General features: G+C 46.4%; 2 protein-coding genes across 10 annotated transcripts in view; one reads left to right on the top strand and one right to left on the bottom strand.

Moving 5' to 3' along the window:
- NIN (ninein) overlaps positions 1–12,110 on the bottom strand; it is a 98,415-nt gene extending 86,305 nt beyond the window's left edge. For 6 of the 7 annotated variants that reach the window (XM_044231212.1, XM_044231219.1, XM_044231213.1 and 3 more), the window contains exons 1-2: positions 11,534–11,585; positions 3,049–3,252 (exon numbers count right to left, since the gene is read on the bottom strand). In XM_044231212.1, coding sequence (XP_044087147.1) covers positions 3,049–3,231 — 183 coding nt within the window. In that variant the 5' untranslated portion in view covers positions 3,232–3,252; positions 11,534–11,585. Of the gene's footprint in view, positions 1–3,048; positions 3,253–11,533; positions 11,588–12,054 lie in introns of those variants that run through there. The other variant, XM_044231218.1, reaches the window with a different exon arrangement.
- A 240-nt stretch (positions 12,111–12,350) lies between these two features.
- ABHD12B (abhydrolase domain containing 12B) overlaps positions 12,351–19,476 on the top strand; it is a 60,225-nt gene continuing 53,099 nt past the window's right edge. The window contains exon 1 of one of the 3 annotated variants that reach the window (XM_044231506.1): positions 12,351–12,669. The gene's annotated coding sequence lies outside the window, so the exon portion shown is untranslated. Of the gene's footprint in view, positions 12,670–13,922; positions 13,940–14,075; positions 14,122–19,476 lie in introns of those variants that run through there. The other 2 variants (XM_044231510.1, XM_044231508.1) reach the window with 2 other exon arrangements.

Here is a 19,476-nt window from a genome sequence, read left to right as displayed (position 1 = left end):
GATCCAACCCCGCATTAGGCTCTCTGCTCAAGCAGGCAGCCTGCTTCCTCGTCTCTCTGCCTGCCTCTCTGCCTACTTGTGATAGCTGTCTGTCAAATAAATAAATAAATAATCTTTTTTTTTTTTTTTTAAAGTTTAAAAAGAAAGAAAAAAAGAAACCTGATTTGGGGGTAAATGGCCTAGGAGTAAATGCATGAAAATGGTGAGTCAAGGAGTCAATTTCAGTTACTCTCCTCAACAACTGTCAAAAGAAACATTAGGCCTTAAAAAAACCCAAAAAAACCCAGGAAGTTTTACAGATGGATTTGGAAATTTAAAAAAAAAACAGAAAATATTCATATTCTTATTGACAAGGGCAATGCCTTTTATTTTATTTCTTTTTTTTTTTTAAAGATTTTATTTATTCATTTGACAGAGAGAGAGATCACAAGTAGGCAGAGAGGCAGACAGAGAGAGAGGAAGGGAAGCAGGCCCCCTGCTGAGCAGAGAGCCCGATGCGGGACTCGATCTCAGGACTCTGAGATCATGACCTGAGCCGAAGGCAGCGGCTTAACCCACTGAGCCACCCAGGCGCCCTATTTTATTTCTTTTTCAAGAAAAAAATGATTAATTCAGCCTGATTCCAACAAAGGTAAACTTGAAAGTTTTGTTTCATTTAGAAATTATACTCATTAATATTTAAAGATACAATTAAATCCTAAGCCTCCAGGAAGCTGTTGGATACAACTGCACCCAAAAGCCAATTTAGTGGAAAACCTTAGTCTATGAAAAACATAAGTTGCACCCCCACAGACTAGAAGAAAGCCTAACATGCGAGACCCTTCAATACCTATTTGTTGAATTACTGAATAGTTGAATATATTGAGATTTGTCATGCTACTATTTCCTTCTCCTTATATTTATGAAACCAAACTGCAAACCCTTACAAGTTTTTCTATAAATACCATCTAAAGAGAAGAAAGATGACTGGCATTGGAAACAACATATAATTTTACAACTTAAGCTCCATACTCAATAGATCAAGAACAGGTTACCGCTTAGAATTCTTCAGTAAATTCTAAGGAATTTTTTTCCTTATAATTTAAAATTTTAGACCATATACAGTATCTTACCAACATATGGCCAAGTTTATGTGATCATCTGAGGAGAATAATTTCAGTTTCACAAAAAATGCAAATCGAACAGGAGTGCATTAATTCATGCCAACCCTGCTCTCCAGACAGTCCCCAGGGACCTTCCACATGAAATCAACATGCATCTATCTATTTAACTTTTATCACTGGCTCACTAAGTAAATATCAGGCTCTAGACCACTTAGGTATTCATTATTCATAGGCAAATAGCAAACGCAAAAAGCAGGCTGATAGTGTCAAGTCGTTAACAAATCAATCGATAACTGTTCCCCTGCTTTAGTTTGCAGAATGGTTGGGGGGGAGGGAGTGCGCACGAAGATGGGCAACATCTGGAGAGGGACACCGTGAACGCGCTGCCAAGTCTCCGTCTGTTAGCAGAGGGCTGTGTATTTACACTGACTTGGAGACAACCTCCCAAGGAAGCCTCAGGTTGTACCAGCTCTTCCCAGGCTCTCATCAGCCCTGAAACATATCCACTCTTGGTACTCTGCCTTCTCTCCCAGGACCACAGTGGGAAACTCAGCTCCCCTGGCTCCCTTGGCTCCCCAAGGTGTCCGGGATTGAGACAGAACAAAAACACATCTGAAAGCATTACGGAGGGTGGGGTGGGGGGGTGGGGGAGTGGCAAATGACTTCATCCTCAAATCTCCCATTGCTAAGGCTTCCAAACAAGGTTTTCAGCACTTTTTAGAATTCACAAGCAGCTAGTCCCCACTCCCAGAGTGACAGAGAATGGTTCCAGTTTTGTAAAACACCTCACATTTGTTTTCCTTTAAGAGGGAGCCCTGTTAGCCACTGCATTCATAGTGCCAAGCCCCTGAGAACAGCATCCTTTGTATATTAATTTCAGGATAATCGCTACTCCTGTCTCGTGTCGCAGACAGCCAGTACATCGTACTGTCTCTGAGGTCACTTACCCAAATTGTCAACTCAAAGTCAGTGAAAATGAAATGAAGAAAAGGAAATTCAGTCACCAGAATAAAGTTCAATTTCATAACTCCTTCCTCCGTTTGTACCACGTGATAAAAACCATTGTCCACGAAGTGTCATCAATGATAACAACAGAGCTCAGAAAGCGTTGCCCATTGTTTCCCTCTCATCCATTCTAACAACCAACAGCAAGACTCAACTCAAGGCAGTACAAATGATGCTCTTAATTAGAATTATGAGAACTAAAGTCAATGGGAGGTCAAGACAGATCCAGTACCCTTCCCACTTTTAACTCCCAGCAGGAGTTAAAAAGGCCCCTTCTCACCCGGTACTCGGTCCTGTGACTTGGTTTGCGGAGACAACAGGACTATTTGTTGTCAAATGCAGAAGTCACCACCAGCACACACTTGCATATCTCTGCTGAAGTCGTGCTGGGTTTTAAATGAACCTGCCCTGTATTTACTTACCCTCCTGTCATATTTCCTAGGTGAAAGGTTTAATTAATCCTTCACCCTAGAAGCAATCTGCACAAGAAATAGCTTTATTGGGAATAAAAGTCAGAGCAGCAAACTGTTCGTCCTATGAGTAGCAATTTTCTTACTGTGTTTTCCTGCTCTTCAAAGGAAACCTCGGTCCCCTCCCTGTGCCCCAGTGATGAATGCAAAGTCCATAGAATGATCCACCATGAACAAGAGTTGGAAAACGTGCTCCTATTGCCTCTTTTCCTCCCTTCATTTAAGATGCTCTGGGCACACGTACACTCCAGAGCACAAATTCAAGCAGGCCCTCCATATCCCAAGCAAACCACACTGCTGGTCCCGCCCATTACATTTTCTCTTTCTGTTTATCAGGTTAACAGCTCCGGGCACACACAGCCAGGATGTGAGAGGCAGGTCGCCACAGCCCCTCTCCCCCACACTCAGCCCTCCCTCCCCACAGAAGCCGCACCCACTTCCATCCACCTGCCTTCTTCCCCAGACCTTACCCTGCCCAAGAGGTTGTCCTGAAGCAGCGTCTCCTGGAGCACAGGGGCCACCTCCTCCAAGCTCAACATGTGGCAAAGGTCGGTGAGTTCTTCCTGCCCCAGGGACCCGGTGCCCGTGGTGTCAAAACTGTCGAACAGCTCCTTGAGTCGGGCCTCATGCTGGTCCTGTCCCACCTCATCCATCCCATAGCCCACGGCGCTCACCTGTGTGGGACAGAGACAAGGGGGGGGGTCGTGGCAGCCCCTAGGGCTGGCCGACTGGGACCTCGGTGGAGGCCCACAGGAGAGGCAATGCTGCACCTCGCCGCCCCTCCCCGCCTCCCCCAGCAAGATTAAGGGGCTCTCCAGGAGCCAGCCCTGGCTAGTTGAGCTTCCATGGCCACTGCCACCAGGGCCCCAGCCACAGGTTCGGTCATGCGGGGTAGCGTTACCAGAATGAGGGAGTCTCCTCTCCTGCCTGGTCCTTGGGTGAGCGGCCAGTCCCAAACTCAAGACTGAAAGCAGTTCTCTCTCAGCTCGTCTGGCCCTGGACTTACAGTGAAAGGCCACCTCGGACACTCAGTCCTTTCCAACTAACCGGTAGTACCCACAGGCTTCCACGGAAGTAGGCGAGCTGTGGACCACCTGCCCGGATGTAGCACCCCACTCCTGTGGTGGGGCTATCTAGGCCCCCTTCGTTCAGCCTAGATGCCCCCCATCACAGCCAGCCTGGAGGCAAGCAGCGGGGAGAGAGGCACCGGGCAAACCACCTCCCTGTTTACAGGAGACACAATGCCTTTTACACAAGTTCCTCAAAAAGCAGCGCAATTAACTTCCTTGGAGCAATTACATGAGGTGTGACCAGTATTCCCTGAAGCTCACTTTAGCCCCCCCAGGAGTTTTAGGTAATGCCTAGTTGCCTAGACAAAGGAGAAAACACTACTCCCAGTTTTCAGATGGGGAGGTTCAGAGGAGCCGCAGATCACAGGAACCCTACAGTGTCAGGGAGCCTCCCTCATCCAGACCACCTCCCGTCTGCACACCTGGTTCATCTGTCTTCCATCCTTCCAACCCGTCTTCCATTTCTCCACCTTCCATGGGATCAGTGGAAATGTGGACTCGAGATTAACGCAGAACCACTTCTGCTAAAAATATACATCATTAAACTCTCAGTCCCTCATATATTAACAGTCAAATCTTCAGGGGTGGGGTTGCTTGCACAATAATTCATTTTTAATGTGGTGGGGCTTCCAACGAAAGCCTGAAATGAGCCCATCGGAAGCTACCTTCACCCTGAGGCAATGGAAGCCAAACAACATCGCCCTCAAGACGGTGACCTCAGCCCTCTGAAACCAGGCTCTCAGAACCAGCCCCCGGACTATAAAAAGCAGCACTTGCAAAAATATTCTTATCTTGCCATTATGTTTTTTACTACGCTAAAAAAGACATACCAGGACACCTAGTCTAACAAAAATTTATTTAAAATTTGACGTGTGCAGGACAGCTTTCTTCACTCTATGTGCACCGCTGTACAGCAGACCTCTGGCATGGTTTCATCTCACTCAGTGGAAACTAGACCCTCTGCAGAGCCACGTCCCACCACCCCCTTCCCCAGCTCCTGGGGATCCTCACTCTAGTTTTGAAAGCAGCACCTTTAACTAATAAAAGCCCTAAGAGGACTCTCTAACTTAGGGGTGATATTTGTTCATAGAGCAGATGGGAAACACCGGCAAGGCACAAGTTCAGGTGTGGAATGTGGCCAGAACTGAAAATGAGAGAGGCTCCCAGGACCCATCAGTGTTACTCTCTCCCCCCCAGACAGCCGTCCGGAACATCACGAGCTCACCCAGAGCCATGCCCATCCCAAGAGTTTCTGCAGAACTGGATGGACTCAAGGTGGATTCAAACAGCTGAACCACTTCTCGGTTTTCACTGAGGTCACTCCTTAACGCAAAGGAGCACCACTTACGTCCAGGCTGCTGGTCTGGGTGTGTGTGTTGGGGGTGAGGTGGTGGGAGGGGGGTTCTTCTAATTATCAGCTTTTCTATTACTAAGGTGCTGCTGGCTCTGGCTGCCTTCCCAGAGTTGGTCTGTTGGGTTAACTAATCACCATGCAAATGTTTTCACAATTAAGTTGAGAGTGCTATATAAACATGAGAGCACCAGAAAAGAAACACCAAGGTGTTAATGCAAAGCCACCAAAGTTAGGGATTCAGACAAGGCCAATGCCTGGCTCGGTGAGATTCACTTACAAGTCAGCCAGTTTGCTGTCAACTGAGAGCTGAGAACCAACCCCCCCTCACCCCACACACACACCCCTGGCTGCTCTGGGGTTTTTGGGGCTTCCATACCTCTTCAGCACCCCTACCCGGGCTATAATCTGACTAATGTCATAAAAGGCAGTCTATTCTGCTTTCACTTGATTTTGCATATAAAAAAAAAAACCCTCAAAAGCGGAAGAATTCTAACATTTCCTCTTTTTAAAATTATTTTTAAGCCATGGGGATTGGTTCATTTAGACCAATGAAAGAGGGGCATAAAACTCTTAACACATTGAGAAGGCCTATCTTATCCACAGCTGTGAATCTGATAAGCTATCATGCCCTGTCTTCAGGAGGTCATTGGACTTTCGCTAAAGCAAATCTTTTTAGCTTTTTTTTTTTTTTTAATCTCTTTATTTCATCTTCCCTCTTCCCAAGACACTGTGATTTGGAAAACATTCTTTTGACTGAAGGGGGAAAACAGTCCCAACTCTGAGGAACAAATGAGCATACGGAAACATCCAAATGATGTTGCATATGGTGACAAGTTGTCAGATCTCGTTTGGCACAGAATGCCTTTTTACTGGATGATATTATCCCCCAAATGTTCATGAGTAATTTCATGTGCAAGAATTTTTTCCCCCTGCTTGGCAGAAATTTCCTTCAGGACAAGGTCCACAACTCATTTCTTTTATATCACTCCCCCAAATGCATAGTACAGTCTGTTCCTCACACCAGAAACTCAGTAAACACCAAGGACTGACTTAGTGTAGGGAGATCCCTTGAGCGGAAACTTCCCCTGGATGAGAGTGACATAATGAGCACAGAAAGACTTTGAAATGCCTATTTCTTCCACAAGCATACCTCTCCTTCCCCCATCCAACCCTTTCTTCAAAGGCATTTTCAGTCTTAGATGTACCTAAGCAGAAGTAGAAGCCAGGACCCACTCCCAAACTATAGCATCCAGAATCGTCTGGAGTTGGATTAAGGAGTTAGTGATTAAGCCAATGGAGTCATAAACTTCAGCTGCATTTGGGGTTTTTGTTGTTGTTGTGTTGTTTTGGGGGGGCGGTTATAGGATGTGACTTTGGAGGGGAGTCTGTACTAAAACACTTTCCCAAGTCCCTTTGTTTATAAAATGGGAATAATAATACCCATCTAGAAGGGCTGTTCTGGGGGTTAAAGGTGGCAACCAAGTGACAGGATAATCCCAGAGAAAGTTGATATAAGAGGGGAATTGAGAAAACAACCATGAAAATAGAAACAACTGACCAAGGAAGAATAAACTGAAGAAAGTCAACCAACCATGGATCTGCCTTCGAGGAAGCAGAGCAGGAGCTGCAGAATGCCTTACAGACAGCAAGAATGCACAGGGCAGGGAACAGGACTATAAACAATATTCTACTACTAACAGTAGGTCAACGACAATGGGTAAGGCTCAGCGCTACCTCCATCTTTAAAGGCAGATTACTGATAGATTTAACATCAAACAAAAGCAGAAAGGCTGAAACACAGTTGGGACTTAAGATGAAACTTTTTTTTTTTTTTTTTTAACTTCTGGGTATCTACTAGAAGTCTGGCCCATGCTGAGTACTTTACATAAATGAGCTCATTTAATCCTTTTAATTCTTTAAAGTAGACATCACATTCCCATTTAAGATGTAGACATTGGGGCTTGGTGAAATTAAGCAACTTGTGCAAGGAGAGAGTGCTAATACAGGGGTGGAAATGAGATCTTAATTCTGGTCTGACCCTAAATCAGACCCTCTCTCAGGGCTATTCGTGCACACAGAACACAGGAACGAGACCACTGAAATGACATCAAGACAAATCCCTTATCTCCACCTTCTCGTGTTAATCAGCTAGACTACTGAGTACCAGAAACCGCCAGAAAACCTGATGGCCACAAACTCCTCCCAATCGGAGTGGGGGTGGGGGTGGGGATTCTCCCTGCCTACCACTCTAATCCATTTATTGAATAATTAGAGCCTATAAGGCACTAGAGATATACGGAATAAGCACTCTTTTTTTCCAAAGCAACTTTGGAATTTAGGGCAAGGAAGAAACACATTTTTTTTTTTTAATAAAAATGATCGGAAGAGCCCCGTATTTTCCAACAGTGGGCCTGGTCCAGAAATTGATCATTGTTAAATCACTCCCTCAAAATACTCAAGTATGTCTAATCTGTGCCATCAGTGCTTTCCAGAGTTAAAGCCTAATGGACTCCCACCAGTGACAGAAATCTTCCTCAGAGATGAAGAACGCTGGGTTTTGAGTGACAAACCCTCCTTCAAATCACAAAGAAAAATTCCAGTTTTATAAAGCTCCCCACCCCACCCCCGCCAAGCCGGGGCCTCTCTTCACCTGCTACCTTCCCCATCACACTGACAGAAGCCTTCACAGTTCCTCTGGAATAGAAGGGCCAGGGTGGGCAGTATTTGGGAGTTCTAACTAGGGACGGTTAAATAAGAGGCAGATGCACAGAGCCATTTATCAAAACATTTACCACCCAATAAGCACCCATAATGAGAACTATCTGGAGCATTTTCCTTCCAAATAACTCAGAACAAGGCTGCCAAAATGCGTAGACCCGGACGGGGATGTCCATCACAGTCTGTGGTACTCTGTGCTACTCAGCAACCCCGGCTGATGAAATCAGCACCACCTGGGACTGGGAAAGACACAGGTGAGGAGCCGCTGGAATAATGAAGTCCCCAACATAAGGCCACCATGAAGGGGCTACGTGAACTTCTGAACTTTCCGGCATGCAGGGTACAGAAAGGAGCTTGTAAGAATGGCACCCCAGCCAAAGGGGACGTCTGTTCTGGGCCAGAGGGAGTAAAAAAAGGACAAAGTCTGGCAAGGGAAAACCAAATAATAAATGAGCACAATGCCAGAGCCCCTAGCCCAGGCCTTTTATTTCCCTCCAGATGGTCCAGCAGCTGAACAGCTATGTGGAATGTCTGGATGCCCCTCTTGGCTCAGTCGCTTTCCTTGGGTATCACAAAAGATGCTTTTAGGTTTGTGTTCAGACATAGCTGCTGGGGATCCACAGACCAGGCAGTGACCACCAAGTGACTAATTTAGTTACTTTATAACGAAAGCGGTCAACATGGACAAACCCTGCTCTGGGAACACTTTTCATTCACGCCATTAGCTTTCACCATTTGGCAAGTCGGAGCCTCATAATGCCAATGATCAAATTAAAATGTTTCTTTTTCTTCTCTCTCTCTCTTTTTGCAACCACTCTAATTGCAAAGATTTCCATTCTTAACATTTGGATTCATTTCAGTATAAAATGAAATAGTGACAAGAATAAATTCAAGTTGAGCGAAAGCTTAATAGAAAAAGCGACTATTTACATATCTATATAGGATATTTCTGCCAGAAACCACAGCTGCTCATCACGACTCCCGTCAGGTAGCCTCATCTCGGCTCCGACAGTACCTCATTCCTAGCTGGATACCACAGGCACCTGAGTATCACCAGGAATAAAGTCACGGGATACAGATACAAAACAAAAGTTTAAATGCCACTGCACAGAAACAAAAATGACGTTACATATATTTAGAAGACAATAACCACCTTGGTTAAACTACACTATTAAACTGAATTTAACCAAGGACCGTCTCCTAGCATTTATTCTAAAACGTTAAAAAAATTTTAGTATGTGACTATTCTGAACCATGTGCCAAAGCCAAGCTTTTGTTAAACCTAACAGTGAGATGGATTACCAATCAAGTACTTAACTCAGGATAGCTGGAGGAAAAAAAAATCATTAGCCTAGCATATTGTAGAGTCAATAACCTGTAATCAGCTACTAAGTAAAATTATAGAAGCAGAAAACAGAGCTCCATTTTTGTTACTTTCTTAAAAGAGACTGCTCATAACAACTTTCACTTCTTGAGCCATATTTACTGGAATTAATTCAGAATGCCTGCAGCTAGGGGCACAGACCCACCCCCACTCCGGGGGGGGGGGGGGGATCTCTTTTCCCTGCCTATAAACAATGTTTTCTCAACTTTGTATTTTATGTGAATGGTAGGACATAAATACTTTGTAACTGTTCCATTCAAAAGCTTCAATAAATGAGTAACTGCTAATATACATTGCAACAAAGAAGTGTCCTAATTTAAAAAAAAAAAAAAAGTTGCTCACTTGTATAGTCCCATAATCTTTTTAAAATTCTATTTTATTTGTAAATAAAAGAAAAACATCTTTTTGCAAGCTTTGGTTTCTCCACAAGTTCCTGCCCAACAGATGTAAGCTCAATAGCCAGAATTCAAACCACATAATTTATTGGCTTACAGATGAATTGGCATCTATAAAAATAAACCTCCTGAAAATGCTTTAGGTTGCTTGAATCCAGCTAACTTGCCAACCCTTTATCAACGTGAGACTGATAAAATGTATTTTCATTATCAACACATAATGGAAGCATCAAGACTGGTGAAATGTTAGTTTAGAAAGTCATTTGCAGTGACATTTAAAACAATTCATTTTAACATTTGACTTATGATAAGAATATTGCCCATTAAATTAAGGTTGGCTGTTCAGAATTCACTGGGGTCCTCTTCTCCCCCTTTGTGACAGTCAACATCTTTTGATATTAAGGGTCATAGCACATCTAAAGTGAAAAAAGACGAAGAAAGAAACCATTCTGAGCAAGTGCCTATTAAAATGACTGATCCTTGACATTTTTTAATGTGAAGACTGTGCCTCTGATGGCTTCCTTTCCACTGCCCCTGTAAAGCCTTCTCCTGCCTTGGCTATATCTTTATTGATGCCCAACCCATTTGGAACATCTATAAGTCCTTCCCTTTATCTCTACTGTAGTTCAGAATGGTTTCCCCTGCAGAATCGCCAGGGAACAGGTGAAAATAAATCTGTAAACAAACTCCCCAGGAGTTCCCTTCACCTCCTTAAGAACACTGACAACAGCTGAAGAGACAACAAACTGCTTTTCAGCCAGCCTGTAATGCTACTTTTACACACAGTCTGGAAATCTTCACAACACCCCCACCACCACCACCGACAAACCTCAACTCTAGAGCCAGTATTTCAGGTCATCCACTAATATGCTAGCCACTAGAGAAGATTCAAGACAAAATTAAGCTGACACAGGAAAAATATATTTCCTTGTAGAATGGCAAGCCTCAGGAAACAAGCAGACATAAATTTCTGTCAACCTATTTAAGGGAGCCCCACTGAGAAATCCTCCATGGCCTCAGGAGCTCGGCCCATATGCCAGGATGGATTTTACCGGGATTTTAATCCTAAAAAGCTACTATGGCAGTCACAAAAGACAACTAGGCTATCTGATTTGATTTCATAAATTAAGAGTTAAGTTGTGTGGCAAGTCCACCTCAGGAATCCCGCTGCTGCTGTTTAGTAGAGAAGGCCCAGGTTCTCATAATCGCTAAGTTGTCGAAACAAGATACAGGGTAGAGCAATCTTTACACCCCCACCCCCACCCCCATTTTCTGTGCGCCTTGACCCGGGTTTGTCAGGGCTGGGACTAGGAAAACGCCTCTTTCTCTGTCTCTCAACTTCACAGAAAGAGCCTTCTGCAGTAAAGTGTTTCCATCAGCTTTGTCCTTTTGTCAGGGACCGGTGTGGTGGTCGCAGAAGCCCAGCACTGGGAATCCTGGAAGCTTCTCCCGCAGCACGCCACACTTCCATTCCAGTGGTCTGGCGATCAAGGTTTTCAGGCAATAACCGCGTGTCATTTGGTCCTTTCCCCCTTAGTTCTTGCTCAGTGCACTGGGAAAGTCTTGCTATATGAGTTCCCCCCGCCCCCGCCTTCTGAGATGCCCCCCTTTAAGGGCCCCAAACAGCTCTCCGCTGCTCAGACAGCCTAGGCTTATCACCTCGGGTTTCCCCAGACAGGTTTCTCTTCCGCGGCTCCATCACGAGGCTGCCTTGGTGGCACAAGCCAACAGCACCACCACCCTTTCTGCTCCCTCCCGGGGTCAAGTCCGCTCCTGGGTCTACACACAGAAGCGGCTTTCAATCGCCGTCCGCTGGCCGGGACCGCGGGGGCGGCGGAGCAGCCCAGACGCAGCAGTGCTGCTGGGCGGGGAGGCGGAGGTGCTGCCGGAGGGCGGGCGCGCCGCCCGACTCCCCGGGCAACCTGTGATGCCGATGCGTCTCCGACCTGCCTGCCCGTTGCACCCCAGAAACCTCAAACACCCCATTGTGTCACCAGGCGGCACGCCGCCCCGGCCCCCGCCGTCCTCGCCTACCTTCAGGCGGCCTCTCCGTTGCGCCCGCACCGCCGGCCGCCCGCCTCCAGTGCTCTGCAAAGCGAAGGAGGACGCTTTGTTAGGGCTCAAGAAGCGGGACAATACTTCGCAGCCGGCGCCGTGGTTCCGGGCGGGCGTCCTTCAAAAGGACGCGACTGGGGACCCGCGCGAGCGTCATTTCCATATGTAAGGAGCCAGCGCGTACAAAAGCGCGGCTCTCCGGGGCTGCGGCGCGCATCCTCCCCGCCCGCCGGCCCTCCCCCCGGCAGCGCAGCCCGCGCCTCCAGGACCGGCCCCTCCTCCCGCCCGCGAAGCCGCCCCCTCCCCGCCTCGTCCCCCGGGGGCGCCCCGCGCGCAGGGACAGATCCCACCCGGGCCCCGAAGGGGAAGCCCCAACCCGTCCCCGTGTGGGGTCCGCCCTGGGCGCGCAGGGCCCTGCCGACGGCGCGGGGGCGGCGCAAGGCCTCTGCGCACCCCCAGGCCGCGGGGCCGGGGACCCCGGGATTGGGCTCCTTGCTTACCGCGTTCCGGGGCTCAAGCGCCCGGCGCCGCCGCGGGGACCATGGCCGCGGGCGCACTCAGGGCTCGGAGGCGGCGGCAGCGGGACGGCCGCGCCCAGCGCGCTCCGCTCCCGACTCGGCCGCGGCCACCCGGAGCTTTGGACGCCGGGGAGGAAGGGCCAGGCCCGCGCGGGGAGGAGGAGCCAGGGCGACGCCGGCCTGGGCGCGGCTCCTCCTCCGCGGCCCGCGGCGCTGGGGGCGGCCCCGGGAGGAGCGCCGAGCGCTGTCGCGGCCCCCGCGGGGTCCTTCCCCCCAGCCCCCACCTCGACGCAGACTGCGCCCCGGCTCCTGGGGACTGCTCGGGTCGCGGGAACACAGCCCCGGTCCCGGCTTGGCTGCTGCGCGACGCTAGGGCGGTCGCTTTGGAGATTTGAACTTGGAAAAGCCAGGTTCGCGGGGTGCAGGTGGAAGAGGTCGCCGCCGAGCAGGAGCTAGCGCGTCCACCCCGCGATCCCCCTGCCCGCTAGTCTCTCCTTCCAAACCCGCCCGCTCACATTCGGCTGCCCTTAGGACTCCCAGCCAGCCACGTCTCCGTGTGGAGGAATGGCCTCGTCCTCCAGCCAGCAGGACCTTAAGGTAGGGACTCAGGTGCCTCTCTTGCCCCCGCGCGGTCCTGGATTTCTTGGCCCTTGAGCGCTCTTCGGCCGTCTTTGAAAGAGGGCTCCAAAAGACAGGAGAGCTCTAGACTTGACTGAACTCTGGAAAGAGGGTGATCCCCCTACCAGGTCTAGACTGGGCTCCGCACCTGCCCACCATGTCTTCAGAGGCTCCCGCCTCCTATCTAGCCTTCCGCGGGTACATCCAACCCTTGGTCACTAGCCACACCGGACGAAAAATCCTTGGAACTGGTAGTTCTTCAGCCAACGGTTGTTCAGTATTTACCGCTTCCTACCCCTACTCCACAGCTCCCCCAGAGTCTCTCCTTTTTCACTACCCCCACCCCCACCTCTACACTTCTGATCTGGATACAAATAGGATTCCAAGTCCAGGCCTTCAGGCAGCAGCTGTGGGCAGGTGACATCCACTTGGCTCTCTTTGAACGGCAGGGTTAAATGCATTGGCCTTGAAGAAGGAGCCGCCTGATTTCTTATAACCCACAAGTCTGGTTATTTCTGCAAGAAACTGGAGAATATTCCCTTGCTACTGAAAGAACAAGGGATAGACGGGAAGGAAACCAGCATTTATTGAGAATCTAGTGTGCTGGAAACTTAGCAGAAATGATCTTACTTAATCCTGGCACCATCTTTAGAAGACAGACATTATACCCATTTTGCAGATGAGGAAACTGGGCCTCAGAGTAGCTAGGGAGCTTGTTCAAGGTCACACAGCTACTACTTAGCTGAGATTCAAAAGCAGATTACATATGTAACAAAACTGCACCAAACTAAATACACAAATGAGTACATACAAAAGAGGTGACATTGAATAAGGCCCTAGGACTGTATCAACGTCAGTTTCCTGGTTGTGATATTGTACTACAGTTATTCAAAATATTACCATCAGATAAAAGGTCTATAAGGGGTCTCTGTATACTATTTCTTAAAAATTAATGTGAATCTACAGTTGTCCCCAAATTAAAAGTTTTTTTAAAAGCATATCAGTCTTATTTTAGAACCAAGTTCTCTTTCTACACATACTCACTCCTCCCCCATCCCCCGCTTTTAATACTCTTATCACATACACACTTATATACTTTATGCGCGGTTCCATCCAGTAGTAATTAGACAACACACAGACACACTGTTAAGTGGATAGCTAACTTGTGACCAGAATACTTACGTAGGTGTCATCTTATAAATAGAGAAAATTGTTCACTGGAGAGAAAAACAGCCAATAGTCTTAAAAGGTAAGAATGAAGAGATGTTTCCTTTTTTCACCTAATCTCGGCCATGAGAGCCTCATCCTATGTTCTCTGAGCATCCCTTTTTACCTGCAAGAATCCTTAAGGTTGGGATTGCTCATTAATTCAAAATGGTGATTCTTGGGAGTCGGGATTCTGGAGGTGGCATTCACTCCCTATGAAAAAAGGTCAGAATTGGTGGGAGTTGTGTGGTTTGAGAAACAGAAGATACTCTTTCTTGAGGGGGGAGAGTGGGGTGGAGTTAATGCTGGGGCTAGAAACCTGGGATGACATCCAACCTCCAGCCTTGTGGCAGAGGAGGGGAGAGCCCAGAGCATGGCTATTTTACGGTGTCGTTTTGCAAGGACAGTCTTACCAAGGCAGATAATTTAATACCATGTGCCTGCAATTTAGGTTGCATGGGGTGGGGGCGGGGGGGGGTCAATCTTAGTGCAGTTTAGAGTCACTGGAAAAAAAGCAGGGACTTCCCTTAGAACCTATTACTTGTGCTTTTCTGTTAAACAAAAATGAAGATAGCAGAAATAGTAGCCAGGTTCCAAATCTGCATAATACGCAATAGAAGGAAAAAAGAAAAGAGCTAGAAACATTTACCCAGCCTTTACAGGCCACATTTCACTTTTATCCATTGCAGTTCATCTGTCTCTGATACTAACTCTTACCTTACAAAGAGCCTTGTTCAGGGACTCAGGATCCTTTAAGTATTAAGGTAGGTGACGTTTTTGAGTGGCTTTTGGCAACACTTCTCAGTATTGGATTGGCTTTCTAAGGTGGCTAAAAGTTCTAAAAAGTTAACCAAAGAATAATCGAGGGAATAATCTTTCTTCCTCAAGTAACTTTGTAATGATTAGGACAACATTGTTGTCCTAATGTCCTAAAAATCAGGACAACAAAAGTGAATTTTTTTTTTGAGAGAAAATTCAGGCTTTGTAAATTTCCTGGGATCTACAGAGTTATCTTTCTTTGCTGGGCAAGGAAAGCCCATAGTTCTAAACAGACTCAGTCTACTCTCCCCCAGAGTCACACTCAAGTATAAGTTATTTCTTTCACAGTACAGTGAAAAACAAAGCAAAACAGGTGGCTTGCCTTCAGCTCAGGTCATGGTCCCAGGGTTCTGAGATCGAGCCCCACATCAGTCTCCCTGCTCTGCAAGGAGCCTGCTTCTCCCTCTCCCTCTGCAGCTCCCCCTGTGTGTTCAGTCTCTCTCTCTCTCTCTCTCTCTGACAAATAACATCTTTAAAAAACAACAAAAAACAAAACAAAACAAAAATGCTTCTGTTCCTCCGTGGTAACTCCCAGCCCTTCTACACTTCTTCATTTAATGCCTTTTTTATTTCTCTGACCATGTGAACTGATCAGAAACAATCTTTAGGGTGCCTGGGTTGCTCAGTGGGTTAAGCCTCTGCTTTCCGCTCAGGTCATAATCTCGAGGTCCTCAGATGGAGCCCTGCATAGGGCTCTCTGCTCAGCAGGAAGCCTGCTTCCCCCCTCTCTCTGTCTGCCTCTCTGCCTACTTGTGATCTCTGTGTGTGTATGTGTGTGTCAAATAAATAAATAAAATCTTAGAAAGAAAGAAAGAAACAACCTTCAGGTGAGTTACAGAGCTTCATCAGGGAGGGCTAAATGGTTAAAGCAGATCATCATTTCTAGTCCAAGCCAGGGACTGTCTGGGTGGAAGGGGCACCATACTCTCCCCCCAAGAACCAAAGGAAATGAGTGGTAAAAGGAGGAAGGGGGAAATTTGGGTTCCACCCAGATGCACAAGTTAAAGCCCAAGAGAAAATTTCAGTGACAAGATAACGGTGGTTAAGAACCCAGGAAGATGCTGGGAAGAAAGGAGCTATATACCAGAAAGGGACAGGAAATAGAAGGCAAACTGATTTACACTTTTGTCTCTGAAGAAACCTCATTAAGAATTAGGATTCCCCATTTTCCCTCATGAAATATATGAAAGAAGAGGACACGGGGATTTAGCACAATTTAATTCATTATTATTACTTTTAAAATAAGCATTGAATTACCTACTTTGTGCCTACAACTGTCCTGGAAATCATGAGATATTCAACAGAAACATCAACCTTGGCTCTTGCCCTTGACTGTCATTCTCCTTCAGGGAAGCAAAAAACACAGAGAAGAGAGAGTAAGGGAATAGCGTTAGGTAGTACTGGATTGTTGTTGTTCTTCTTCTTCTTTAAATTTTATTTATTTGAGAGAGAGAGAGAGGGAGAGAGAAAGCACAAGCAGGGAGAGGGGCAGAGGGAGAGACAGACTTCCTACTGAGCAGGGAGCCTGACCAAGACCTCAATCCCAGGACCTTGGGATCATGACCTGAGCCAGACAATGACCTGAGCCAAAGACAGATGTTTAACCAATTGAGCCACTGAGGCGCCCCTAGGTAGCACTGGATTCTAATTAGGTCCTCCAGTTGGGGGACACACACATATAGCATGACAGGGAAGAGAGGGATGAGTCCCCTAAAACACGACTTCCATTAGATGATTCAACCCAGCATCTGTCATGTCACGTCCTAGATCTCCTTCCTGATAGGCAAGGCCCACTTGATACTTGCAGATGGATGTTTGCTCAGTGTCCCCCAACAACACACCCTCCTTCCACTCTGCCCTTATGTGGCTCTGAATCTCTGAATCTTCCCTGTGCTGCTCTTTCTGCCCCAATCATCAGTCTGAAGTCATATTGTAATACCCTGTCTCTGTTTCTCTGTGTACTGTTCTTTATTTGACCCAGCAGTTAACACACAGCAGGAAGTGGTTATTGAACATGTGCCTTCTGGAGCTCATGAACTGAGCATTTAGGTGCTTTCCAAATATTTGGCACTCCCACGGGGAAGAGATATTGCATGCGTGTGCGTGGCAGGGGAGGAGGACTGCTCTTTACTTTGGGTAGCATCTATTTTCATGTCTCTGCAATCTGGAAATGTTCTACTGTTCTAGAAATTAAAGATTGACACTCGAGCTTCACTCAAAGGAGAAGAAAATGAAATCTAGTTTAAGGAACATTGCCGTTCCTTCCCCTCACACTCTCTTCAACACTTAGCCAGCATGACATGAAGTTTTTACCTCTTGTTCTAAAAAGACCTTTGCATGGAAAAATGATATAACATTTTTTCCCAAGCAAGACTACTGCAAGTTTTCTAGAATTTGAGGTGCATCCAGATGAAATGGGAATCCAGAAACATATTTTTAAATAGTTCAATAAATAAATAAGTTTATCAAACCGTTCTGTCCCATAGAAATGTAATATAAGACACATGTATAATTCTATAATTTCTAGTAGCCACAATTTAAATAGTAAATTAGGAAAATTTTTATATTCTATTTAACCCAGGATACCTCAAATTGTTATCACTTCCACACATAACCGATATAAAAATTTTTAATGATATACCTGACATTTGCATTTTTACTGAGTCTTAGCAATCTGGTGATTTGGGGCACCGGCCACACATCTCAGTTTAGACCAGCCATATGTGGCCAGTGGTTACTGTAGCTCACAGTGCAATGTTAGGACAAGAAGAGGATTCTAATTTCATCTCACCTCATTCCTTCTTGTTACTAGGAACTTGGGTTCCGGACGGTTGGGTGCCTTGCTCCACATAATCTCATAGTGACCACATCAGATGCCCAGGCAAGCTCAGCCCCCCTCACGCCCCCTTCCGTGGTTAGTTTGCCTGGGTGAACAGTTGCCTCAAAAGAAAGCCTGGTGTTTAGAGACTTTTATTTTTTTTTTTAATCTCTACCCTCTAAAACCTTTGGACCCCCCCAAAAGTATCTTAAAAATAAAATTTCAGAAGAAAATAGCTTAATATATATTATTTTAATACTTAGAAATGACAGCCCTGTAGGCCATGTGCACCACAACCTACCTGATTTCTGCTCAGCCGTATCTGAGTCTGCAAGGCACCCAGCAGAGAGAGGGAGAGCTAGAGGCTCAGAAGGCACTGCTGAGCACGGCCTGTCCCCCAGGGATATGGGAAGTGGTGCTTCTCCATCATCTACCCTTCATCTCCCCCACATTGGCTCCTGCCAGCCTCCTGAGGACCAGGATGTTGTTTTCCATGATTAATCTCAAAGACCTTCAAATAACTGAGTAACCCTTTGTCTTCATTCTGCACATTTCATGGAGCTTTATATTCTGAACCAAGCCAGAGCTGCTTGTGGGGAAATGACCATTTCAAACACAGAAAATGAGACCCATGGAAAGAGAGCGTTGCTTCCAATAATGAGGACATCTGGGAGTAAGCCGAATAATGAGGGCATCTTTGCACCTGGGTTGGTGAGAAAGCAATTAACACATCATTACAAGAAACAACATAAATCTTTGATTTGTATTTTGTTTTCAATTGGGAGGAAATGGGTACAGTTCTCTAGGGATAGAAATTAGAGCTCTTTACACCAAAATGGTGAGGTCAAAGAGATGATAAATTTTATGGTAGCAAGCTCTGTGAGTCACATTTCAATCTACCAAAATTGCCATCTTAGAGGCTGGGGTTTGGGGGCCACTGTTGAATTGCCCAGATACTATACTCAGACTTTAATAAAAAATGTATTTTGTCTGATTCTTGATTATTATCTATATGATGAGTAATATCATTCAACCTTATCTCTGGGTCCTCTGAAGTATAAATAAGATAGAAAGAAACAAGATCAGCAGACAGAAAAATCAGGGTCTATTTATGTGTGTCTAGTCACAAGTCAAAATCAAGAACAGGAAGAACTGTGTGTGTGTATGTGTGTGTACGACAGATGAGAGAGAGAGAAAGAGAGAGAGAGAAAATAAGTAGGTATGCTGGATAGATTCTGTTTGTCCGTCTGGATGCCCTCTCTGCCCTTCTCCATCTGCCCTATGTCCTTAGAGGCCAGCTTAGATGTGCTGTGTGATGGGGCTGTTTTGCACCTGGCTTCCCATTAGGTTCAGCTGATGGGATCACTGGTAAAAGACAGGAGGAATGAAAGAGCACGAGATTGGGGTTTTTGGCCAGCTTGCTCGGTGTGGGGTCCCTTAGGCTGGCCGCGACCCTTAAAATCACAACTTCTGTCCCACAGCCCTCTCCTTGCCTCTCCATCACCAATTCTCCACTTTCCAGTGGAGCCTAGGGTTGGTAATGGCAGCCCCTGTTACCAGTTTCCAGGCAGGCACTCTCCTTGTTTCTCTCCCACCCCACCCCTTCATAACCAGTCCTTTGATTAACTATTCTCCAAATATCTAATTTGAGTGTATCCACTATTTTCTTCTAAATTTTGATTGATAAAGGAGGTATGCATACATTTCTTGCCCCAGAAACATGGCCCTTCTCTATGTCAGCATGAAATGCCTTGAATTTTCCCATTGCACAGAATTTTAAGCCATTTCTTCAGAAGCATACCCTGAGATGAGGATTTGGGTGCAAGAATGTTGTTAAAGAAACGTTCATTAGTTCTGTAAGGGAGTTCAGGGGAGGAGAAGGATGGGGAGGGAGGAACAAGACAGGGAATGCAGAAGAGAAGGAACCAGCCCAGGGCACAGTT

This window comes from Neovison vison, chromosome 13, assembly GCF_020171115.1.
Source record: "Neovison vison isolate M4711 chromosome 13, ASM_NN_V1, whole genome shotgun sequence".
Classification (NCBI taxonomy): domain Eukaryota; kingdom Metazoa; phylum Chordata; class Mammalia; order Carnivora; family Mustelidae; genus Neogale; species Neogale vison.
This window is presented reverse-complemented; position numbering and strand designations above follow the sequence as displayed.